The sequence below is a fragment of the Cryptomeria japonica genome, chromosome 7 (genome assembly GCF_030272615.1).
Source record: "Cryptomeria japonica chromosome 7, Sugi_1.0, whole genome shotgun sequence".
Lineage (NCBI taxonomy): Eukaryota > Viridiplantae > Streptophyta > Pinopsida > Cupressales > Cupressaceae > Cryptomeria > Cryptomeria japonica.
The window spans coordinates 856,934,053-856,961,163 of NC_081411.1; the positions used below are offsets into that span (position 1 = coordinate 856,934,053).

At 37.0% G+C, this 27,111-nt stretch overlaps 1 protein-coding gene across 1 annotated transcript in view; it reads left to right on the forward strand.

The window, feature by feature from the left end:
- Positions 1 to 23,547, forward strand: part of LOC131047038 (AMP deaminase) — a 103,288-nt gene extending 79,741 nt beyond the window's left edge. Inside the window, exons 10-19 of the mRNA XM_057980831.2 lie at positions 15,180 to 15,241; positions 15,483 to 15,596; positions 16,630 to 16,770; positions 21,791 to 21,943; positions 22,111 to 22,164; positions 22,259 to 22,369; positions 22,516 to 22,689; positions 22,798 to 22,878; positions 22,979 to 23,077; positions 23,211 to 23,547. Of these exons, the coding sequence (XP_057836814.2) occupies positions 15,180 to 15,241; positions 15,483 to 15,596; positions 16,630 to 16,770; positions 21,791 to 21,943; positions 22,111 to 22,164; positions 22,259 to 22,369; positions 22,516 to 22,689; positions 22,798 to 22,878; positions 22,979 to 23,077; positions 23,211 to 23,279 (1,058 nt within the window). The 3' untranslated portion in view covers positions 23,280 to 23,547. The remainder of the gene's footprint in view (positions 1 to 15,179; positions 15,242 to 15,482; positions 15,597 to 16,629; positions 16,771 to 21,790; positions 21,944 to 22,110; positions 22,165 to 22,258; positions 22,370 to 22,515; positions 22,690 to 22,797; positions 22,879 to 22,978; positions 23,078 to 23,210) is intronic.
- Positions 23,548 to 27,111: the final 3,564 nt, after the last annotated feature.

Below are 27,111 nucleotides of genomic sequence, written 5' to 3' on the forward strand. Positions count from 1 at the left end.
TGTGGATATTTTTTCTCAAAAATTTGTTACTTGGGTTTTTCGAAACCTCAATTGGGTTGCTGTCAGAATTTTTTGAGTCTTTCGCCGATCGTACATTGGGATCCATGTCGGAAATATTTTAAAATATGCCTCGAAATCAGTGCTTGTTTTTTGCCTTTGTTTTCTTGCACGTGTCGCATTTACGCGATTTCACGCATTTAAATTTCTTGCCTCGATATTCGTGCCGTTATTCAGTCAACTAGCTTTGACCTCAGTTTTTCCTGATGGCATCTTTGACGAATATTCTGCTCGAGGGAAGTAAAAAATTCAATGGTAGAAATTACAATACCTGGAAACAGCGGATGGTCACCATTTTTGAGTATCGCGTTATTGATCAGTTAGTTCTTGGAAAGGCCACTCGTCCCACTGCAGCCGGTCCTGATTAGACCAAGTTCGATGAGCAAAATCATGAAGCTGTCATGCTCATCAAGCTTTCAGTGATCGATGATCAGCTTCCTCAGATACCTTCCGACAAAATAGCTGTCGAGATATGGGAGCATCTCAAGACGCTGCATGAGACGTCTGATAAGAGTAGAGCCTCCTTTCTGAAAAATATGCTCTTCTCTATTGTCATCGATGAGCGCAAATCCCTTCAGGATCATCTCAATCGGATCAAGGAAATTCGTGACCAGTTGGAAGCCATTGGCTAGAAAATGGAGGACATGGTTGTGATAACTTTGAAGAGCTTACCAAAGTCCTACGAGCATTTTGTCGAAACCCTCAACATCACCTCAACTGGTGTTGATCTAAAGTTCGCTGATCTCTGCACTAACCTGGTATATAGATTCAGGGGCTTCATGCCACTTGACTCATCGCCAGGATTGGTTCATTGATTTTCAGCCTTACTCAAATTCAGTTATCTTTGGAGGAGGGGAAGAGTACATCGTTGTCGGAAAGGGCAATGTGCAGATTCAGTCTGAAGGGAGGAAATTAATTTTCCTCAATGTGTACTATGTTCCAGGAATGGAACTTAACCTTCTCTCAGTCAGTCAAATTCTGAGACATTCTCCTCGGCTAGACGTGACCTTTAGTTCACATAAGTGCAGTATCATTGATCTGGAGACTCAGACAACTGTTGCTGTGGGTCTTGAGGATCATGGTCTATTCAGACTAGTTGATTCTCAGGAGCTTGCCATGGCAGCCAAGCGCTCCTCTGTTAGTGCACTTTGGCATTAGCGTTATGGGCACTTAAATGTGCACTATCTTTCTCAGCTTGTTCGGGAAGATCTTCTCATCAGATTGCTAGAGATCCAAACCCAGAACCTCGGAGTTTGCGGAGCATGTTAGGTTGGGAAACATCAGACTCCCTTTTCAGATGGCAACTCCTAGAGAGTTTCTAAGGTACTTCAACTGATCCATGCTGATATTTGCAGACCTATGGCTACTCCTTTTGTCACTGGGTCCAGGTACTTTTTACTTTTTGTTGATGATTTTAGTAGAAAAATGTGGGTGTATTTTCTTCATCAGAAATCAAAAGTGTTTGCTGTGTTTCAAAAGTTCAAAGCATTAGTAGAAAAAGAGTCTGGTAATCATATTATTACTCTTCGGTCTGATAGTGGGGGAGAATTTTGTTCTTCTACTTTCTCCCATTTCTGTGAAAAACATGGCATCAAGCGCCAACTCACTACACCCTACACCCCTCAGTAAAACGGTGTCATTGAGCGGAGAAACTGCACGATTACCGAAATGGCTTGGTCTATGCTTGAACACAAAAGTGTTCTAAAGAAGTTTTGGGCTGAAGCAGTTAACACTGCAGTCTATCTTCTGAATTGGTCTCCTAGTGTATCTGTGAAGAAGAAGACTTCGGAAGAGGCCTAGTTAGGCCGCAAGCCCATAATCAGTCACCTGAAGGTTTTTGGCTCCACTGCTTTTGTTTGGATCCTTGATGCTAAGCGCACGAAGATGGATGCCAAGAGCCAAAAACTCATGCTCACCGGCTATAGTGATAATCATAAAGCCTACCGATTGATTGACATCAAGACAGATCGTCTCATCTTCAGTCGTGATGTGGTTTTTGATGAGGGTCGAGGGCCATTTCAGCTCTCTCCTTCAGTTATGGATTTAGAGGATCAGTCTTTGAAGGCTTCAGACTTGGGTGTTCGTCTTCCATTAGGTCCACCTGATGGGAGGGCTCCAGCTGATCCAGTTTCTGCACCTACATCAGTTCCTTCTCCTGCAGGATCACCCAGACACGCAGCTGCACCACCTGACTTTCCTCAAGATTTATCTGATCTTCTGTTTGCTAAACTTGATCATGTTGCACCTCCAACATTTGATGTTGGCATTTCTACTCTCTGGCCTAAATGGTGGGCTAAGACACTTGCTGATCTTCATGATGATGAGCTCATCGAGGGTAGAAATGCTCGGAGACAGAGCAAGCAGCCTGATTATGTCAATTTTGCTCTCATGGCCAACATTCATAGTGTGTATGAACCTCAGACATACATAGAGGTGAAAGGGATACCTGAGTGGGAACAAGCTATGGCAACTGAGCACTAGAGCTTGTTGAAAATAACACTTGGCTTCTATTAGATCTTCCTCCAGGGAAGAAACCCATTGGATGCAAATGGGTCTATAAGGTCAAATACAAGGCTGATGGTACTTTGGATAAGTACAAGGCTCGTCTCGTTGCCATAGGCTTCTCTTAGCATGAAGGAATTGATTATGAGGAGACCTTTGCTTTGATAGCAAAGATGAGCACCATCCGATTAGTCCTAGCCATGGCAACTCAGTGTGGTTGGAAGGTCCATCAGATGGACGTCAAGAGTGCCTTCCTAAATGGTGAGTTACAGGAAGAGGTCTATATGACGCAACCTCCTGGATTCAAGGTTGCCGGAAAAGAACACCAGGTTCTCAAACTGGTGAAAGCACTCTATGGCCTGAAACAGGCTCCTCGGGCATGGTACATGAAGATTGATAAGTACCTCACAGATTAGGGTTTCCAGAGGAGTCCTTCTGACTCAAATTTGTATGTCAAGACTACTGGCAGTGATATCATTATTTTGGTTATTTATGTTGATGATTTGATCATCACTGGCAGCTCGACATCTTTGATTCAAGGAATCAAGCAAAATTTATGCCAGTCTTTTGACATGACCGACCTTGGGCTTCTGCACTACTGCCTAGGTGTTGAGGTTTGGCAACAGTCTCATGGCATCTTCATTTCTCAGTCCAAATATGCCAAGGCTCTGTTAGACAAGTTTCGTATGCGGGACTACAAACCTTCATCTACACCTATGGAGAAAGGCCTGAAGTTGTCAGCCAAATCTGGTTCTCCAGTTGAGAATGAATCCAATTTCAAGCAACTAGTGGGCAGTTTAATATATCTCACCTCCACTAGACCTAATCTGAGCTATGCAGTGAGTTACATATCCCACTTCATGACAACTCCTACATCAGAATTTTGGGCTGCAACGAGGTGGATCTTGCGCTATGTTAAGGGCACTTCAAACTTTGGTATCCTTGATGGACGGACCTGTTGACGTGTATTTTGTACACTATCAAACACAGAATAAAATACCTAAGGGTACCTTATCCTCTCTTGAGTAAAGCCTCTGAATGCTGAAGATATCGCGAAAAGGATCAATCAGCGTGACTTCAAGGTTCTTCGCTGTAGGATCTCTACGTGTGGATAAGCACCAATGGTCGTTGTGAATGCTGTTTCTTCAAGGGGTCTTACGCACTTTAAAAGTTGGTCCGTGTTGCTCTTACTTAATTGCAGGAACAGGAATTTCCTAACACTAACAAACTCTCAAAAAAGATCAAAAGATAGGGTTTTCAAGGGATGAATTCTAATCTAATCCTAAGAATGACTCAATGTAGGCTAGACTTGGTAAGATTCTACCAATTTCAGTATTGCCAAGGAATTACAACTCTACTGGAATTGATGCGATCTTCTAAGGTGATTAGTGATTTTCAAATCATCAAGAATTATAGATACTACCATAAAGATACATATCAATAGTTCAATAATGACTGAAGGTTCCAGCAATCTAAATATCTCTAGTTGACCACGCAAGGCGTCCTTACAATTGGTAAGAAGCTAGTGGTTTGGAACGTGAATCTCACCAAAGATCAAACACAACACTTAGTCCTTCAAACTTAAATACAACTTCGACTGAGAATGATTCAAGAAAGTAAACAACCATGAAGATAGCCGCAAGAATTGCAATAAAACACCATAACTTCAATATTTTATTGATCTCAAAGCCAAAATAGACAACAATTGTTCGAAATTCTTTCTTCACTACTCAATCTTGCTACAAAATAACTTTCTTCTCTCCAAAGCTCTAACTATTATCTATCTCCTTAATATCTAATTTCTAATGACAAAATTAAAATGAGTGAGGGTATATATAGCATCCTCAATTACAATGAACGACCCAGATCAAAAGAAGATCAATAGCTGAAATTCTGACACCTAAACCCTAATTAGGGTTTGTTACAAAAAGTTCCCCTTTTAGATGAACATTATTAAATGCATAGCCAAATATTTAATTGGCACAACAATCGAGGAAACATAGACCAATGATAATTAAGATGCCACATCATTCTATAACAACCGTTCTTCTAGAACCTTGTTCTCCTTCCAATGTTCTTTCTTAGCATATGCAACGAATCTGGACACAATTCCTTCAATCTCGGCAATAGGAATCTCGGGAAGATTCCTCATTCGCTCCTCCAAGTGGATAACCTGATCAAAGGCAGTGAGAAGAGTCGTTTCCCATCCAGGTTCGAGTTCTTTGATCTTCTCAATCAGGAGCATGGTAGTGAACATTAGGTCTCGTTGTCCATCTGTGATGACATTCTCATCTTTGCAAAAGATGACCTTGACTCTCTCTTCCAACTCTTGGAGGTCCACATCTGTCTCAATCTCGATCCGCCTGCCAAGAATGGTACACAACACCTCAAACACCTTATCCTGAATTGGATGGATGACACCTTTAATTCGACTGCATTTGGTGTTGATGTCTTCAAAAAGAACCTCTTTCATCTGGAGTAGAGCTGACCACTGTACTAGGTTGTGAGTTCCTCCATCCATTATCTTTTCTTGTACCAGGATCCTCCTTGGTGTTTGCCTGATTACTTGCAGGACCAGAATGATAACATCTCTAGTGTGAGCGAAAGCGGCTACAGTTATCATTAGATTGTGGATAATCTCAAGGACCTGGATAGCTCGATGGATTGTCTTCATCATTCTTGTTGCAAATTCAACAGCTACCGTATGGGATTTATCAATCCAAGAGCTCATAAGTTGAACCAAGCTTTTGACCCTTTCTGCTTCGCCAACTGATTCAAGAGGAAGTCCCTGCAAAGGAGATACTGCTGGATCCCGACGTCTCAAGGGTTGATTGAGATGACTAAAATAGCCTCTCCAAGCACCTCTCTCTCTCTCAAGCTTCCTATTTTTTTCCATTTCTTCCTTAAGTTTGTCTTTAAGTGCTTCAAATGAATCAGTTGCTTCTTCCATTGCTTGCTCAGTAGTGAGTGGACCAAGCTCAAATGTTTCTAAATCATACTCATCTGCAAGAATCTCACCCTCATACTTGTCCACTACTGGTGTAGCAATCTGCAATTTCCTGGATCTTGTCTCATCTCTTATTACCTTGGACATCTTGGTGGCCTTCTTCTTTTCCATTACCTCCTGAGAATTCCCTATGAGGTTTTCTAAATCAAATACATCTTCTTCTTCTTCAATTACGATCACCCTTGTTAGTCTCTCTTTTAACCAATCCGGAATGGCAGATCTTGTCTCTCTCATTGGTATTTCTTTAGGCAATGGTTCATCTTGTTGGAGAGGAGATGTCGCTTCATCATCATTCTTCTCTTCATGTAGCTCATCAACTTGGGGAGATTGACTTGATGAATGCTGAGGTGTCTGCCCCTTTTCAGGCTTATCATTCTGTACCATGGACTCCATAGATTCATCAACTTCAGGTACCATCTTCCCTTGACCTTCTCCTTGGCTTGCCTTCTTTTCATGTCGAGAAGATGTGCTTGATGGGTGATCTCGATTGGCCTCTTGCTTCTTCTTGGAAGACTCCCTTTTTTCAGGTCTTTCTTTTCTCTTTGCACCTCTAGGATGAGAAGTGTTCTCACTCACGCTTGCTTCTCCTTCTTCTGGTCTTGCCTCCAAAGTAAAAGTCATTGACACGTTCTGCTCTCTCAATTCTGATGTTGTACATCCACCCATCTGCGAGTACATGATAAAACAGGAGCCATCAAGGCTCTCAAATCCAAAACCTCAGGTTCATTCCAATCTATCTTCACTGCTTTGTCTTCTTTGTCATAAGATGACTGGAGATTCTGCCGCTATCTTGTGCTTGATCAGCTACTCTATAAACTTTGCATTTCTTGATGAGATCTAAGGGTAGCTTGGAATGCATCTTTCTTTTAACCTCTAAATCACTTGAGAGATTCATCCAAAAGTCCTCTACTTGAAATTCGTGTTTGTACTTCTTACCAACTGTCTCCTTCATATAACCATGAGGATCAAAATTCTCCTTCGAGGCAAAGAATGTGAATGAATATAAAGCCAATTCCTTCTCTGCATCATCCAAGGCTTGAGTATTAGGACATACCTCAACTGAATTCCCCAATATGATGGGCACGGGAACTCCATTTCCATGCTTGTGTCTGGATGCCTTTGCATAAGCTGCCAATTGTCTGGTCACCTCAAGTAGCACTATCCTGTCTGTCGGATACCTCGGCAACATGTAGGGAGGTGAAGGACACCCATGAACTCTAATATATGTAAACTTTTGAAATTGGATGAACCATGCACCATACTTCTTCACAAGTTCTTGTGCATCTAGAGATAGTGGATTGTGGATCCCGTCTTGCAATATCCTAGTGATGTTCATCGTGAAGGTATCATTGACTAACTTGTAGTCACCTCTAGGAGGATGATGCAAATGAACATAAGAGTCACAAATTCTCACTTCTCCGGGTCCTCTTCCGATCACTCCTCTGTGAGGTAGCCCATCATATTCGAAACTCTTGATCAGGGCATATATGACATATGAGCTCATGTGGAATGATTTAGTAGGTCTTAGTCTTCTCAACTGCACATCCAGACAATGGCTAATAATTCTAGCCCAATGAATCGTTCCCTTTCCTTGGACTATCACTTGGATGAAGAAGAACATCCACTTTTCGAAGTAGAAGGCTTGAGGAGCCCCTGTAACTCGATTGAGCAAAGTTATCAAATCTCTGTACTCCTCCTAGAAGTCGATCCTATGTGGTGTGTTGGGAATCTTGCTCAGGCGAGGACGACTTTTGAGCAACCAATTCTTATTGATGAGATTCAAGCAAGTGTCGGGATCTTCATACATTGACCTGGCTCCTTCTAGGCTTTTGTAAATCATATCTTTATGCTCTGGAAGATGAAGAGCCTCACTTATAGCCTCCTCTGAAAGGTAAGCCAAAGTGTTTCCTTCTTTGGATACGATCGATCTCAATTGTGAGTCATAATGGCGGGCACACTCGATCATTAGTTCATGACACTATACTGCTGGAGGGAAACCGGCTGCCTTGATGATGCCACTTTCAATTATTCTCTTTGCGACAGGTGATGGCTTGCCAATATAGGGGACCTCTCGAAACTTCTTCATACTGAAGTTTCCCAAGTTGGTATCTCCGATATTGCTCCATTTGGACACGATCTTGGTCTCCAATTCTTCGTTCTTCTGATCTTCCTTCATGAAAGCCGGGCGACTAGTAGATGCTCCCGCCTTTGGAGTTGCCATCTTGACACCTACATAACATTTCACAATTAGTAATATATCTTGAAGTGTAGAAATATAGAGTAGAAAGGAAAATTTAAGATTTTAATTAGGAAACCTCATGATAAATCTTGAGTTATCATTTCCTAATTATGCCAAACTTAGAATTTTCAAAACAAAAGTTCAAAATTCAAATCTTCAACAATGGTGTCAAGATGATTTCGCCATACCTCCTCGAGTATTAAACTCTAAGAAATGATGCAAAAATAGGTGAATTTCGCTAGGCAAAATGTAGATCAAAGTTCTCCCTTGAATAAAATGCGCCTCCTTTAGCCTTCAAAAGAATCAATTCCACTCCCTTCTAGCCTTCAACACTTGAAAGAAAATCGCTCCAAGCAAACCAGATTTCACACCTTCAATTAGCCTTCCAAATTCGCACTTGAAGCAATGATTGAATGATTTGAATGATGAAAAAACACCTCCAATACCCCTTTGCTCCCTCTAGGCCGACTTGGCAAAAAGAGGTTAAAAAATAAAAAAAATTCCAAAAAGGAGGGGCCGACTTGGTAAAATAAATAAAAATAAGACCTCAAGCGCTCCATATTTAATTTTAATTTAATAAAAAATTAATTTTAAATGCCTCCAAGATAGAAGTTCGATTTTTTTTAAGGCTTAAAATTAATTTATTAAATGCCAAAATGCTTTTAATTTAATGCGAATTTAAGTTTAATTTTCCGAATGCCTCAAAATTAGTAATTTTGGTGATCATTTTAAGGAATATCAACACTCAATAATGTAAAAATGAAAGATATCACCAACTTCGCCCTAGACCTTCAGTGAAGGTCAGGAGCGATTTTTCAATCTAGTCCTTGCATACCTCCCTTTTTCGTCCAAAACTTCATCTAGGCATTTAAATGGCATTTTTAATTGTAGTTTTGAGTTTGATTTCATTTGATCTCTAGGAGGAAAGTGCTATTAGGATTTTTTTGCCCTGGACCCTCAGAGAGGGTCAGGAGCGATTTTTCACTTTTGCTCTTAATCCTTCATCTTTTAATTGTCAATTCTCCTTGTGGGGTAAGCAATGATCTCCTTCACTCGTTCTATGCATGCTTGGTTTGCTTTTGTAATGCAAAATAGGGGCTTCAAAGATTTTCACTTTGGGCCTCCAGTGAGGGTCAGGAGCGACTTTGAGTCTTTTTGGCTAGGATCATCAAGTTTTGGAGGTAAATCCTTGTTCATCACGTTTTGGAGGACCTTTCCACCTTAGCACAACCTTGCCTTAACGCAATCTTGAAGGGAAGTTGTTGGTTTTGCAAATTTCGCCTTGGACCTTCAGTGAGGGTCAGGAGTGATTTTGAGTCTTTTTGCACCAATTCTTGATGACTTCAACTTCAAATTACCTTCAAGGCGTAGGATATCATTCTTCACTCCCTTTTGAGTCTTGGAAACAAAAATATCATCTCGAAATACAAGGGAAGTGAGAATTCTTGGAAATTTCGCCCTGGACCCTTGGAGAGGGTCAGGAGTGATTTTCCCTATTGTCATCAAAATTTGCACTCTTAGCATCTCCATTCCACTTCAAGGCATTTCAAACACCGTTTCTAACTTCTGCCTAGGCTTAGCTTTGCTCAATTTTGGAGAAAAAAGTTGGATATTAGGTTTTTCGCCCTGGGCCCTCAGAGAGGGTCAGGAGCGATTTTGCAAATCCAAGTTTATCCATCTTTTGTTAGCCCTCCAAATTATCTTCAACGGTCAAAACACACCCTTCCTCACTCGTTCAAGCAAGATTTTATCTTAATTCTTCAAAGAAAGGAGAGAAACTTAGAAATTCGCCCTAGACCTTTAGAGAGGGTCAGGAGCGACTTTTAAACCTAGCTTGATTGCTTCCTCGTTGATCGTCCAAATTATATTCAATGGGTAAAACACACTTGCCTTTATCTATTCCAATCATAAAAATCACTTTGACCTAGCAAGAAATGTGCCTTTTGAAAATTTTGCTCTGGACCTTCAGAGAGGGTCAGGAGCGAATTTTGCCCTCTAGACCAAAATGCTTCACTTTTCATCATGAAATATCTTTGCTAGGGAAGATTTCATCTTGTTTCACGCTATGAATAAAAGTTCATGTCCAAGAAAGGTCTAAAAATGTGCATATAAAGAATTTCGCTTTGGACCTTCAGAGAGGGTCAGGAGCGAATTTACTCCCCTTGGGTAGAACTCCTTCAATTCATCATCTTCAATCAAGTCTGGACACCTTATCACGCTCATTTCATCCTCCATCATGCCTTTGATATCTCAATTTGACCAAACAAGGTCAGGAATGACTCCAATAAGCTTTTTTGCCCTGGACCTTCAAAGAGGGTCAGGAGCGATTTTGATGATTCCAACAAGATCCTTCATCATTTCAAGTTAAAACTCCTTCAGGTGGATGGAGAAAGTCATTCATTTTCCATTTATGCCCAACACTTGGTCCTTTTTCACTACCAGATGAGGGAAATCAAAATTTCACCCTGGGCCTTCAGAGAGGGTCAGGAGCGACTTTTCCCTTAGCCTTCAAAATTCATCATTTTTCATGCCTTCAAATCTTCAAAAGCATCAAGTCATGTCCAATCATCTCTCCTGGAGACCCTGCACAAAACAAATTAGAAAAGTCAGTGACAAATATGCCTTAAATAACATTTTCGCCCTGGACCCTCAGCAAGGGTCCGGAGCGATTCACTCCTTCTGGCTAAAATATTCAAAATTTAAGTCCCCAATCACTTCACAAAGCAGAGTTAGGTCATTCTCAAGGCCAGGAACCAGTTAGCAAGCCTTCTCAAAACAAGAATTTGTGTTTTAGGATGAAGTTCGCCCTGGACCCTCAGAGAGGGTCAGGAGTGACTTCTCTATTTCAGGCATCATTTTGCTTTCAAAAAATTTATCAAAACTTCCCCAGGCAAGAACACACAATTTCACCTTCAAAAAAGCTAACACTTAGTCAAAATTGGATTTTACCCTAAAAACCCTGATTAGACCTAACCTAAGACCTATTTGACTCTCCTGAAAGACTTACCTTATTTCAATCATCTCAATCTTCGGGAGGACGCTTAACAACTTTCAAAATTTGACTGGACTTAGCTTGAATAACATCAAAAGAAACCCCTAAGGCTTAGCCCTAGTCCAGACAGACAACTCACTCACTCAAAACCCTAAAAACAGAGAGAAGAACAAGCAAAACGAAAGCGAAAAAGAGGGGGTCCCCATTCTAATGGGGCGATGTGTGAAATGGTCACAACAGGACCAAAGATCCCAGACTCATTGGTTACATAGATTTGGATTGGGCAAGCTTTGTTGATGACAAAAAGTCTACATCTGGATATGTCTTCAGTTTGGGCACAGGTGCTATCACTTGGACCAATAAGAAGCAGCAGGTCGTAGCTCTTTCCTCGACTGAAGCTGAATATCAAGGAATAGTCTAAGCAGCTTGTGAGGCAGTTTGGCTTCGTCGGATGCTTTTAGACATCCAACTGTCTCAAGCCGGTCCTACAACCCTCTTTTGTGACAATCAAGGGGTGCTTAAACTCGCTAAGAATCTAGTTTTCCATGAGCGGACCAAGCATGTTGAGCTTAATTATCACTTCATCCGCAAACTGGTTGAAGATGGGTCCATGGATTTGCAGTATGTTCCTACAGAGGACCAGACTGCAGATATCCTCACCAAGTCCCTACTTCTAGATAAGTTTGCTAAGTTTAGGGGGCTACTTGGTGTAGTAGACAGATTAACCATTAAGGGAGGGTATTAGAATATCCTTATTTCTATTTGTTTAATGGTTAATTATGTACGATATTGTAAATATTAGAGTGTTTCTATTCTTGCTTTAGTTATCGTTTGTTTCTAATTAGAAACATCGATCCTTGTAACTCTATTTAATGATCGGTTTGATCATTAGTAAATACATCAATATTTTACCAAATACTAGCGTATTAAATGCATCATTCACTCTTCTAAAGTTAGAAACTTAGAAAAACTCTTCTGCTATTTCAATTCTGGATAAAAATCATAAATCTGAATATTATCATCAAATTGCTTCACATGACTCAAACGAAGCCAATATCTTGTGCAGGCTAGGGCATAAAACAAGTAGGATGACATGTAAAAGAACTTGTTAAGGGGAAAAAAGTGATCATAGTATGCAACCTGTCACTAATTAGATTTGCTCAGTCCAAGTATGTTTCACCAATACATATAACTTGTACAAAGAAATGCATCCATTCATGTGTAATAGGATGATTATATCCACTATCTCATCTTTTAGGTACGACTTGTGAATTGTTTTTGGCAATTGGGATTCCCTCTTCTTGACACATCAGACGACTCCTTAGCGAGGACATTCTTGTAAAAACCCTTCATTTCATTGAATGTTGTCTATGATATGGCAAAATCCTAATGTGAGTAAACTTCTCTGGTTGGGAGGCAGAAGCAATTGTGGATAGTAGCTTGGTCTAGGGTTATGAGAACCCTATCATCATTTGTTTTGATCTCTCGTGTGTTCGGGTTGTACTTGTTAATGCACTCCATCACTAAATCTGTGCATTGCACCGCTATTGGGTATGCCACTGCTTCTAGTAATCCACTTTCCACTAGTCTGTGCATGATTGGGTGTCTATTTGGGTTATTTACCCGCTGTTAGAATTCTTTCAAATCAATATGCCCTAATCTGGTGTCCACGCTTATTCAACGAAGTGTACTATACAATAAACATAGACACTTCAAGCTTATTTAGTGGAGTGCAATTACAACAGCCATAGCAATTCCACTTATTCAATGAGGTGAGGAAAACCAAATCTTCCACTTGTTGAGTGGTGAGCAAATAAAAATCTCCAGTTATTGGGTGGGGTAAGCAAAAACAGCTCTTCCACTCATTCACTGGGGTGAGCATTACAATACTACCAGTTCTTCAATGGGATGAGCCAATACATTAGAGATAAAGAAAGGAACCATTGGCATTACTACCATCTATGGTATTATAAGATATAAGTAAATTGCAATACAAATTAACCCAGGGTTATAATATATCGCTGCAACAATTATTATACTATTTTGATCAGATTTACTTACTATTATAACTTGTAAGTACGCGGATTGACCACAATCACTATCAAAATAGGATTAATATGCTGCTCGCCAATAATAGATAGGACAAAAGCACATTTTAGTCATTCTCATCCATTTTAGAACAAATCCACCACTGAACTTTCTGATCTATATGATTGCTGAAATTTTGTAAATCAGTGGAAGTCCTTTTTTGTGGGTTTTGGTGCGGGAGACTGCATTTTTTCATCCGGGAGACTTGAGAGACTAATTCAAACAGAAGACTCTCGAGATGCCTCCGAGATGGGAGACGAGTCTGAGTCCCGGGGACACGTCCCAGGGGTCTCGAGAAGTGTATCCTGGTAACCCTGTGAAGAACACATTAGAACGACAGAATAACACCCAACACTCTACACACACATTGTAATGTCCCTTGTTGGGATATTTTCATATTCCTGATTTTTGCCCTAAAACAACAATTCCAACTTAAGATGAGAATTAAAACATATTTTTTAAATATAATTTAATCAAAACTGAAGACATTTTCATTATAATATTCAACTTAAAATTCTAAGAATAATTTAGAAGATAGAACTTACCTTGATTTAAAGCAATACCTCTCCTTTGGACTGATTTGTCGAAGATTAATAAAACTCAGATCAATAAATCATAGCAAGACACTTATTCAAAACCAATTTCCTATGGAGTTTTCTAGAGTATTGTTGATTGCTTGATTTCTATTTATTATCATTTCTTGAGGGATTTTTGAGTGTATACTTAAATGATACTTAATGAATTGATGCTTGAATGATTTGATGATAAAATGGTTGATACGTGAACAATAGATGTTTGAATGATGGATGTTTGAATGATGCTTGGATGATTGATATTAGACTGATTGAATTGATGGAAGAATTGATTGTTGTTTTGTTTGGTTGATTCCTTTATTCTTGTCGATGATTGATTGATGATTGAATGATTTCCTTTGATTTGATGATTTGATATATTTGTGAATGATGACTGAATGAATGTTGAATTCATAGTGTGATGAGTGATGATTGATAAGTGATCCTTGAATGCTTGGAATGATTTCTCCTTTATACGTTATTGGTGAAAGGGTTACCACCTTTCATAAGAATTGAGTCAGCGCCCTCCATTGCTGTCTTTTGAGAATATTGAATTATTTTCCAATTTGATCTCCCTTGGATGCCCTCCTCATTTGAAACCTTTGCCCGTTTATATCTTCCAATGTGAGGGATAAATCAACCTCTTAATCATGTCTGCCCTTTGCAAGTGTCACAATCTTTCACAATTACCCTCCTTTGAAAGAGTATGACCTTTCATAATTTCTGCCATTTGAAATTGTCATTTCCTTATTTTCTTTCCATTCATTTCTATTAATCCTTCCTTGATTTATATGCTCAATTGTTTCTTCCTTAATTCCCTATTTGTGATTTATTATATTCCTTGCTTTTATGATATCCTCCCAAGGAAGTGATCTCCCTTTTATATCTTATTCTTGAGGTAGTCACAACCTTTCATTTCATGCCTTTTGAACATTTGTTGAACTTAATATTTTAATTTTTATTATTATATATTATTAAATCTCATTCTGAAAAGGGGACATTACGGTCCGCCCTTCCCAAAATTGCTTGTCCTCAAGCAGTCACAAATTAGGATACTTTTAGAATTTTTTCTTCACTTGACTAAATTCTTTTGAGGATACCAGATCTTGGAAATATTATGAATCTCCTTACTGATGTAGTTTATTTAGTCAGCTACCTATTTGTTGCTAATTCTTATTGAACAACTTTGTCTTTATGTCTATATTTTTTATGGTCTTTTCTTTTTTCTTTTCGACTGGCAAATGGTGAATACTAGTTTGGAGTTTTGAGCCAGTTGCTCTTATCTTTTTATCTGTTGAATAATTGCAAAAATTCTCTGATCACAGCACCAATGAAAGAGATTATTTTTATTTTGGGTATCTTGTTTGTTGAGGCCTATTTAGTTCTTATTGAGAATACAAAATATTTTCTGGTATTGTTGGTTGTTTCTTTACAGCTTTCAAATTAAAAAATTTGCAATATTTAATAAATGTCTTTATCTCCTAAATATAGAGTGAGTGACCAGCAATTATTATTTTTCTATTTCAAATATTATCTTCAATTTGTTGTCATTTTGAGATCTCTGTCAACATACAATCAGTATATTGGCTCTTTGACCGAAAAATTGAAAAAGTCTAGCTGAGATGTAGGGACCTAAATGCATTATATTTGTGCTAGTGTACTAGAATTATTTGAGATTAATGTTGACAATTTGGTTCCTACCTTAATTGCATGTATTTTCAGGCCGTTTTCTCGCGGAGCTTACAATGCAAGTTTTTTCTGATCTTGCCGCAAGTAAATACCAGGTTAGTGTTCCAACTGACAGAGTTTGGGGACTTAAGTAATTACTGATTGCAATTTGTTTACAAAATATGAAAACATTTAGTGTAGTTTGTGTTTGGCAATTTCACACAGTTTCAAACATTTATACTGCAATCATATTGAGGGATGCATTTCATGTGATTTTTTTACCTATTGTCTGCTTAGGGCAGTCATTATCAACAATGCATTTAACAGCTCACATTGTTCCTGCTTTTGGTGTGGCAGATGGCAGAGTACAGAATATCAATCTATGGAAGAAAACAAAGTGAGTGGGACCAAATGGCAAGCTGGATAGTCAACAATGAGTTGTACAGTGAAAATGTTGTTTGGTTGATTCAGGTTTGTTAATAAGGTTTCTAAATGTCATTGTATTCTGTCAATTAAACTCTAGTTTTGGGCATGATGGTGGCTCCAATGATAATGAATTGAGTTTTTGGAATCCTTTTTGCATGTCCAAATAAAACATTGGAAGAACTTCAGTGACAAGTGAATTTAGAATGTGAATATACCTCACCAATTGAAGGAGGGCCATCATTCTTTGTAGTGTACATGTTTGCTAACAGAGCCCCTAGACATAATTGATATTTATCAATAAAATTGGACTATGCCATTGTATTGGGGATGGATCCATTCAATTAGGGGTGATTTGAAGTTATACTGATGCTAATAGCACTTGGGCATACATCTTTTTAGAAGCTTACTTTATTTTTTGCAAATAAGTCCAAGAAGCATTCCACTTAGTTACTCTTTCCTCTCCTGGATATTGTATATTATTTGTAATCTCATTGACTGTATTTTAATCACGATTCGTAGAATACCACATTCTAAGGGCCTTGATACCATGGGTGATATATTGGTAAATTAATAGTCTAGATTGATACTATTTTCATGTTTAAGTTTTTTCCTTTTCTAGTTGTAAATGCCCATAGCCAATTTGGGTAATCTTTATGAATGCCGTAGAGCTCGGTATAATGAATTCAGTCTATTTGTATTGGTTTCTAGATCATGTTTTTGTGGCCTGCAGTTGTATTGCATTTTTGTTTTTGTTCCTTGCCCTTATTGGGTCTCTCAATGATTATATTGATGCACTCTTCAGTACCATTGAACTTCTTTTGGGTCACCTGTGGACATTAATATAATTTCTTTCTTTCTATTCTTGCTTATGATGTGGACCATGATATCCACTCAAAACAAATAATTTTAATCTGTTGCCTTTGACTTACATATGAATTAAACCTTGGTTATTCAATTATATGTAATTTTTCTCTGGTGATGCTTGTTTTCATGATAAGAATTTAACACTTTAAATATATGTTTTTTTATGGAGACTAATCAATTCATATCTTCAATTTCCTACTTTTGTTTGTTTCAGCTGCCTCGGTTATATAATGTGTACAAGGAAATGGGCATAGTTACAACTTTTCAGGATATGTTGGACAATGTTTTTATTCCTCTATTTGAGGTTACAATTGATCCAAGCTCTCATCCTCAACTGCATGTCTTTTTGAAACAGGTTGGCTTCTTTATTCTTATTTAATGGTTCAAAAATTTTGAAATATTTAGAAGGCTTTTGACAAAATGTTCATTTTTATTCACAATAGTTGACTATTTCTTTCCATCATTTGATCCAGATGGAGATCTGCAATAAACATATGATAAATCCTTATAGAATAGTTGTCGTTCGATAGAGCTGCAGATGTACATCAAACCTTGATAGTTTCATGATATAGTTATTTTGTGAAACTAATTTAGTGTGGACTCTCTTAGTTTTCATCCTAGAAGGTCACTCTTATAAAGGAAACGTGTTGATAAATAACCTGCGTTTAGAACATTGACTGATTCTACTGGCTTTATTGGATAGATTTTTGTAGGAGCTTTGACGTCAATAAGAAGTCTTATGCTGCCTGTCCAGAATTAACATTGATGCATGTGATAAATTAAGGCAGTTGTCGATATAGTTGAACCCAGGTAGATAGACAATCCTTTGCCTAATGGTGAACCCATAGTTTCTAGGAGATGGGTACTAGCATCGGAGATGTGGTTGGCTACTGGTATGTTATTTTCAAAAATAATGAGGGACAGATATTTGGATACAGCAAAAATAAAAAATATTAAGAATATAATATAAATTCAGAAAAGAAAAATAAGCAATGATTCTGCAAGTCCAAAAATTGTAAAATTCTTTTAACATAAAAAATGTAACATTTTAAAGCACAAATAGATGTTATTAAAAGATCAAATTAGGGAGATGGTTACATAACCACCATAATTTTAAAGACATGCCAGGAGTGTATTCTGAGGTGGCTATATTTTGAATCAATTGATAAAACTTGAGTGAATATAGACATCTTAAGCCTTTTTAATTATTTCTAATCTTACTACTATGTCTTTTCTTTTAATGAACTATATATAGTCTAAAAAGCAAAAGTTAAAAAATTCTTCAGGAGTCCAGCTTCTGAAGGAAGATACATCAAAGGAGAAGAATAACCACATAGATTCATATATGGAATATACAACAGTGTTAATATTCTGTCTCATGTGTTTAGACATCCAATTTGTCAGATTATCTATATCTAAAGCTTGCTGAATTGAAAAAAAAAAAAATTTGAAATATCAGCCGGCTAGAGCATGGTTTATCCAAATGAGATGGTTTGCAGTGAATTTGTATTTCCTTGGTGTTTGTTGAATCAGTGGATGGCTATCCATGTTCCAAGTCCACCCAATATTACCATCCGCAGGGGTATCAACACAAGCATTCCAATTTTCCACTTGGGCAGATCCTTCCAGAGGGTGTAGCTCAGTTGCAATACAAGATCTTTGAGGCATGTGAGAATTTTGGGAGGTTCTATTAGTATTAATTTTAACCAAGCAATATATGATTGGAAGATTGCTTATTAGAGGAGTGATTAGAGAATTTTGATCCAAGTTTGCAATTCTTTCCTAAATTAACTTGTTAGCTGGTTGGAATTTGGTCAAACACTTCTCATACACTAAACCTGAGCGTAAAATTGTAATGTTTCTTTGACATATATTTTCTTTTTCTTTTTACAAATACATTACCAATTACCCAAATAGAAACTTGCTGATTTGTATGATTTTCTTATGAACTAATAGAGCAGCAATATAAAGGACATTGCATGGAGAGGAAAGAAATAAGGTTCTCATCTCAAAATTTTCTTATACTTTTATTTAACTGGTAAAGGGATTTTATTACATATCAAATTAAAAGATTGAGGATTAAATTAATCCTGGCCTTGCACAATAGCTCTGAGATTGAGTCAAAAAACTCCTGGAGGCAAAGACTGGATGTTGAACTCAGGCCTGTAACATCTAAGATGTCAAAAGAGTTGGTTGATTTCAGCTCCAATGCAGATAATACTCTCAACTTTATTGCAAACTGCTCCACATCCTCATACAGACAGATAGTGAAAGATCCCCACTCAAATCTGATGTAATTTTTCTAATTTTTGATGCTGCTGAATTAAGTATTTGAGGTAGTTTTTCAAGTGTTTTAGTTTCGGTTTTGTTGCCAATGCTTGAATGGGGTTTTACACGAGACATGCCAATAAACAACGTTTTGGACCCAAATTGTAAAACCATAATTGACTAATATAAATTTCTGGGTTCTGATTTTTAATAACAGCAAGATAACAACTTTTCAGAATTAATAGAACTAAGTCAAATATGCACACCCGGAGTCCAGTGTTCAACCAGTGAAGGGTTTTATTGAAGAATTCAATGAAATCACAGTATATGAGGATCCATTGAGGTAAAACAACTCCAATTGACTTTATTTGCACCAACAATAATTATCAAAAACAAATACTGAAAGAAATAGTGGAATTGCTAAGTCCCATGCCTGGCTTGCAGGCAAAATTATTGATTCTAACTAAATTTTCCTCAATGAATGATCAATATGAACCACAAATGACTCCTATAGCTTGTTGGAATCACCAAACCATTGCTGGAGGGTGCTGATCATGAAGTCTGCATGAATTCCAAACCCTTTTCTGGATGGTACGACCAAATTGAGTAACCTGTGGCCTGCTAAATGGTACGGCCAGCTAGGGAATTGGTACGGTTGCCTTGAGGGGGTTCCAAACCCTTCAGATCTGCAATATAATCCCTGATATCCGCTGAAAGTAATATGTGCTAAATTGGAACAAAGATCGATGACAAACAAGATCTGACGCCTCAACAAAATGTGATGGCCATCTAAAAAGAAATGCACAACCAGAAAATCGGTGCACAATAACAATTACTGCAAAGATGACTGAGATCACCTCAATATACAGTAAAACATACCAAAAACCTTTACGAGCCTATGAAGATCTTGTAGCGAGAAGTGTACGCAACCTCTATCACTACGCAACCAATGAGATTGTAGAGGCCTGCAAAAAACTAATGGTTGTTGAACCTGGATATGGCGACATCCCAAATACAGAGTATCCTTGAGATATATCTCAACCAAAAATGAAATGAGCAGGGTCTCCAGATAGAAATTTAATACCAAAGCAATATCGTTGGCCGGTGGTGAAATAGTAGTTTAAAAAAAATTCAAATGCCAAAAACCTAATATCTACCAGAACCACTGCGGATCTGTAAAAGAATTGGCCGGATTGAGCCAAATATAATTTTCTTGCAGAACAATGCCGGATTGAGCTGTCTACAATAGAACAATTGGGGCACAGATTGATACTACAATTTCTTTAGCAACTCAGACTCTGGATGCGGGCTGGAAACTCTTTAGAACCTACTATGAAACCATGTTGATGTAAACAGGAATATGCCAGGAGACAACCAACCACTAGAGAAAGAGATGCAAGAGGAATGTTGATTGCTTGATGATAAAACTATTTACAAAGGCCTGCTTTTATAGGCAAAGGCTAGGATGCAAGCACCAATAAGGTGCAAGGGTAGGTATTACGTACCAACTAATGGCACAAAATACTAGATGAAGATAAATAATAAAATCTTAATAAAGTTTACCTATTACCTAGGAAAATGATATGCCTAAGTAAACTTAAGCTTGTGAGCAAATTATATTTACTCCAACATGATCAATCTCCACAGAGGAATGCTTGCAAACTGGGAAGTCAAACAAATTGAGTCAGATTAAGCCTTGGGATTTTACAATTCTGCAATGAATTTTGGGATGATTTTCCTTTGTTTGATGACATGATTTTTAGATGAGAATGGTTCCCATTTTTGAAATAAAATTTTGTGTGATTTTCATTAAAAAAAGCCACGTGATTTTCTCTAAAAACAGTTGCGATTTTAGGTAATATAGGTGCATCCTTTTTAAGAAAAAAATAACAATGCTAAAAACTTGACCATTGGAATTTTTGAATGATACCCTTGTGTTTTCCTAAAAAAGAGGCCGTGCACTATACTAGGAACAGCATGTAATTTTCACCTTCTATTACAATTGGTAAATTCATGTGACCCCCTGCACTGATATCAAATTGTAAAAATTAATAGAACGCAATATTTTAATATTTTATTAAATAACAAGATATGCTTACAAAGAGGTTTATCTCCTTATATAGAGAATGGTGGATGAAACCATGCAAAAGGATAAACATGACATGACTCACCCAATGTTAAAAATAGTGAACGAAATGCCTGTGCATCATAAATTGTGAAAATTGCAAATTTTTGGTCAAATATCTTGGGACAGTATATTACAAGATAAATGCAAAATACATATTTTCATGCTAAAAGCTTTCTTTTTCTCTCCTTTAATGGTACTAAAGTATGTTTCCTCTCATCCTTCAACAAGGTGAGTTTTCTTTCATCATGTATAGTCTTCCTATCATACTGACATGGTTTATTCAATGACAAAAGACACATTTATTGGCATAATATTACACAAAACTTCATCATGATATATTCCTATTTTAAATTTCACCAGATATTATTCATTTACGAACACCTTATGCTCTTCTTTCAACCATGAGATTCTACAAGGATGGACAAGGGTCTTCTAGTCTCCTCAATTTCAATTTGTTAACCATTTCCTATGATACTAGATTATCTATACTAACATCAATTATAACATTGGAAATTTGGAACACTTTGGTAAGCATCTGTATGGGGCTCAACCAATCTGCATTTTCAGTCATAAGGGGACGTTAACGTATTGCTATATTTATTTTCATTGAGGGAAACTGTATGCATCCAAAGAAGGTACTTTGTAGGTTATTGCTTTCTAACCGGTGTTGCTTTAAGACAACATAACAATAGCTTCTATCTACTGTGTCTTCTCATAACAAAGATAAATTCAGACCTCTTACAAAATGACTGAAAAGGATAAAAAGAATGCACGTTAACAATTCATCAGTTCTCAATGCGGTAGCATGGGATTTCTCATTCTTCTTTTATCCTGAAAGTTCAAATTTTGCATATAAAGTGGAATCATTCACGAGCAGTTTCCAGAGAATCTTCTGTTCCCTACTCTTTCGACTAGGTCATAGAGTTTTAGTTAGTCATTGAAATATTAATAAATAGTTTCTAACTATTATTATTTCCAGGTTGTAGGGTTCGATATGGTTGATGATGAAAGCAAACCTGAAAGACGTCCAACAAAGCACATGCCAACTCCAGAACAGTGGACCAATGTCTTTAATCCGGCTTACTCATACTATGCTTATTATTGCTACGCTAACTTATACACACTTAACAAGGTATGTTCATATTTACAGTACCAATAAAATCAACAAAAAAACGCTCTTTGCAATATTAATTAATGTCTTCAATCCCAACGTTCTTCATAAGATAGATAGTATTCTATGGGCTGCCTTCACAGATCGTACAATAAAAATTAATGGTAATAATTGTTCTTTGTTTACAGCTTCGTGAATCCAAGGGTTATTCAATATTAAAATTCCGCCCCCATTGTGGCGAGGTATTTTTATCTTTATCAATAAGCATATATTGGTTTTTTGCTTAAAACAGCATGTTTCTCCACGACTAAGCTAGTTTTGGATAAAATGTCACAGGCCGGGGATAGTGATCACTTGGCAGCCACTTTCTTATTGGCACATAACATTGCTCATGGAAATAATTTAAGGAAGTCTCCTGCACTGCAGTATTTGTTCTATCTTTCACAAGTATGAAACAAAACATTTGAACTTTTTTTCTACAAGAGAGCAATACGATGGTCATATTTTTGAATTAGTTCTTATGATCTGCAGTTTTTTGTTATGGCTGCAATCTAATGTGTTCGAGATACTAATATTGTGTGTTATCTCTCCAGATTGGTTTGGCCATGTCTCCTTTGAGTAACAATTCCCTGTTCTTGGATTACCATAAAAATCCTTTCCCTATGTTTTTTGCACGTGGGCTCAATGTATCTCTTTCAACAGACGATCCTTTACAAATTCATCTGACTAAAGAGCCTCTTGTAGAGGAATACAGCATTGCAGCATCGGTACGTTATTATTAGTTTTACTATCCATTTCTCTCCACAATTGTCAATCTCTTATCAATAGAAATACTTACTAAAATGTTTTTATACAACTAAAAATGTTTTATACAGGTTTGGAAGCTTAGTGCTTGCGATCTTTGTGAAATTGCACGTAATTCTGTTTACCAGTCTGGATTTTCTCATGCTCTGAAGGTATACATAAGATTTGTTTTTAATTTTTTTGTTTAAATATGGGTTTGGATGAGTTAAGAGGAAAAAAGTAACCATAATTTATCCCCATATGTTTTTCCAGTCCCATTGGATTGGGAGAAATTACTACAAAAGAGGTCCAGCGGGCAATGATATTCATAAAACCAATGTACCTCACATGAGAGTTGAATTTCGTGATGAGGTATGGAATTTATCTTTTATGAACTTCGTGAGGAGGAATGGAAAAACAACCTTTTCCCTACATTATTATTATTATGTTTATACTGTTTTTTATTTCAATTTACTTATGGCAAGAACTTTATATCTTTTCTTAGGTCTGGCAAGAGGAGATGAACTATTTATTCCTTGGTCGTGCGCCGATACCAGAAGAGTTGCTCCCGTGAACAATTTAACTGGCACGTCTATACAATAAGAACGGGTCCAGACACCTCATTTCGTATATATTTGTAAACTAAAACGCCCTGGGAAAATAGTTATAGAAGCCTAGGACTATATGGATGGTATATAATGCTCCTGAAATCTATGACATGCTATATATTTATCATTAAGCCATCGATGAAAGTCATGTTTTCAGAGTAGATATAAAATCATGTTTCATAATGCCATCTTTAGAATGAAATTCAATGTTTATTTTGTGGTAGCATTCTACTATTTTTGCTTTTACGAAATGTATAATTTACATGCCTGCCATTAACCCATGCGAATCACTTTTAGCTCAGATCTATACCATGCAAATCTTTGACATATGATAGATTTCTTTTGTCTCCTTGATTGGTGTTGCTTTTGATAGAAATGATCGGCTATGTTTCTGCTACAAGGCGTAGGACCATGTAAGCATTGCTAGATCTATGCCCATACCTATTATTCTCTTTTCACTAAAGAGGGCGAGGTGCCCAAATACAATGAAGATGAGGATATTGTTATATTAGATGTTGAATGCATATCTAAAATAAACATTTCTATTTCAGAAGTTTCCACCTTGGTGGAAAATCGGGAAAACAAACATTTATAATTTTAAAAAGGCTTTGTGCAACACAAATTAGATTTGAAGAGACATTAATCAAAATTTTACAGACATTAATCATTTTTTTTTATATAAGATGTATTTTAGTTCTACATATACCATAAATTTGGTTGTGGTTTAGTGGTTGATATAACTTGTCTTTTATATGGACAACCCAAGTTCAAACAAATCAAAATGTAAAATATTTGGTTAATTAATAGATTTTATTTTATTGTTTTGTGCTATCTAAAATTATGAATCTTAAAATTGAATTTGAAGCATGTGATATGTTATAATTGTATTTAGTAGACTGATAACTCTTGCAATTCAACGCCTCTAATTTGTTTATTCATAAACAACAATAAACGTCCTTCATTGTTTATCTACATGTTTCAATTGATTTTTACTCTGGAGAATGTGTTATGTGCAGTTTGTTAGTATCGACTTAGGAAGACATGTGATTATTTGGGTCCCTATTATCGTCTAGGGTGGATCACACTTAACGTAGTTGCTCATGGTGGTTGACTTTGTGTAAATTATTTTTTATTCTATTTGTGGTGGACCTAGTCGAGAGTTTTTGGTGAATAAAGTCATATAAATGTTGGAAACATGAGTATGTGTTGTCATTGATGTCAAACTTGTCATGGGAGATTGGTTGTAGTTTGCATGGCATTGTCATTGATGTCACACTTGTGTGTATTGATGACAAAGGTGAACAAAAAGTTGCAGTTTCTAGTTGTGTTTTCAGTGTAGTTATGGTTATTGTTGTCAATCTTGATTATTGCTTGGTATGTAAGGTTTGAAAATGAATGTTTAGATGTTATGATACTTGGTGGTGATATTGGGTGAGTATGTGGGGTTTTTGGAAGGTGACAACAATGGAAGTTGAAATATGTAGGAAAGAGTATTTAAAGTCTTTATCGGAGAATGCTTTGCATTCCTTCGCTTTTGCAACTAGTAGTTTGTGGTTTTGGATTTATTTTCTATGTTATGTGGATGTTGCACTATTATGTTTTTAGGTCCTTGGTTATTTAGATATTGAAATTGGTTGTTGCAGTTTGCTGACAGTGAGATTGTTTGTCAGGATTGGTTTGGAGAATGATCAGCAGTGTTAATTCAAGTGTTGTGGCTTGGAGGACATGTTCATATTGTTTGTGCAGTGTTCCAGTTTAGAATTCAAGTGTTCGCTTGCTCTGCAAGTGAAGTTATGATGTTCTGTAATTTGATTTTGTATGTTGTGTTGGTCTTTAGCTGACTTAGTTGGTTTATCTTATTTGGATCATACTCATTTAGTTCAAATGTGCAGTAGAGGTTAAGGTCTCGTTATGGGTCTTACCATGGCATGTGAAGATCCACATATAATGTTTTTATTTCGACTCATTAATTTCGGTTTGTTGGAATCAAGTTAGGAAAACATGTGATGTATTTGGGTTCCCTTTATCTCATGGAGTGGATCGCATTTAGCGCAGTTGCTCATGTTGGCCAACGTTGTGTAATTTATGTTTATTTTGTCTATGACTGACCTAGCTGAGTGTTTTAGTGAATAAGTTGATATAAATAGATGTGGCGATGTGTAAATCGTGGTGTGGATTGATTGAGGATGATGTAAAAGTATACACATGAAGCAAAAGTGTGAATATTGCGAATATCAATTTGTGATGTATCAGGAGATCCTACTCATTTCAATTCATCATTTCTCTATGCTTGCCGAAAGACAATGAGTTTTTTTGACATCTTGTGTAGATCTATATCTTGCCTTGGGATTTTGTGTCATAGTAATGCAAGTCTTTTGTATCTTGTCCTAAGGTTGTGTGCCTTACCTAAAAGTCCAAATCAAAAGCAGTGAGTTTCCTTGGCCTTGTGCTTAAAACATTATATTTAGTTATTTATATTGTGACTGTGATTCTCATTGTGGTTTTTTCCACATTAGGTTTTCCTTGTAAAATTATGGTATTCATGTGTTTGGTGTTTGTTGTTTCATTTTTCATTGGCGTTTAGTTGGTTAATGATAATTGACAAGTGACTGTGATTGAAGAAGTTTAAGGATTTGGACAAGATTGATTCATGCCTCCCCCTCTCAACCTTGTGGTGTGTTCAACAATTGGTATTAGAGCAAGGTTTCTCTAATTAAAGCTTAATCTCTTGAGGAAGGTTTGATATGGTGTAGGAGTATAGTTATAAAGTACCAAAGTTTGATGGGACAAATCATTCTTTTTGGAAGGCACAAATGAAATATAATTTGAATTCTTTGTTGCTTGGAATATGTGATATTGCTAAGAATGGTTATACTAGTCAGACTGGTGGTCCTTCTACCCTACATGAGATCAAGGACTATTAGAATAAAGCAAAGACAAGTAATACAATTGTCAGTAGTTTGAGTAGTCATGGGTTGCAAATCTACAAATGAAATTTAGGACAAGTTGAGCAACATTTATGAAGGAGATCAAAAGACCAAACAAGTCAAGATGTAGAAGCTAAAGTATAAGTTTGAGACACTAAGGATGTTTGAAGATGAGAACATTGAAGGTTACTTGCACCAAGTGAATGAGATAGTAACTGTAATTAGAGCTATTGGCGAACACTATCAGAAAATAAAATTTTGAGAAAAGTAATGAAGACATTGCCTAGATCCTGTAAACCTAAGTTATATGCTATTGAAGAAAGCCATAACATGTATGCATATACTTTGGATCAGCTCTATGGATCACTCTTTGCCTTTGAGATATAAGAGTTTGAAGAGCTACACAATGTCAAGAAGGAAGTTGCATTCAAAGCTACCAAGAAGATTGAAGATGTACCCGGCACAAGCAATGATCCAGATGATGTTGAAGTAAATCTTGTGAGAAGACTAGAGAAAGGATAAAAAAAATGCAAAGGTAAGTTGTCCTTCAAATGTTTTACTTGTGGAAGAATTGGTCATTGTTGCTGGATGTACTTACAAGGAAGATAACATGAGAAATGATAATTATAGAAGAGATGAGAGAAACACATGAATAGATGAAAAAGACAAGCCTAAAAAGAGTTTTTTGTTCAATGGATAATTCTTCCTCTGAACAAGAAGATTGTGATGACTCAAATGATGAATCATTATTTTTAGCCATAGAAGAAAAGGATAATGAAATGCCTAGTACTTTGCATGATGAAGACAATGAAAAATAATAACGGTGAAGACTGCATTGCACACAAAAATGGAACCTAAAGATTGGATGATT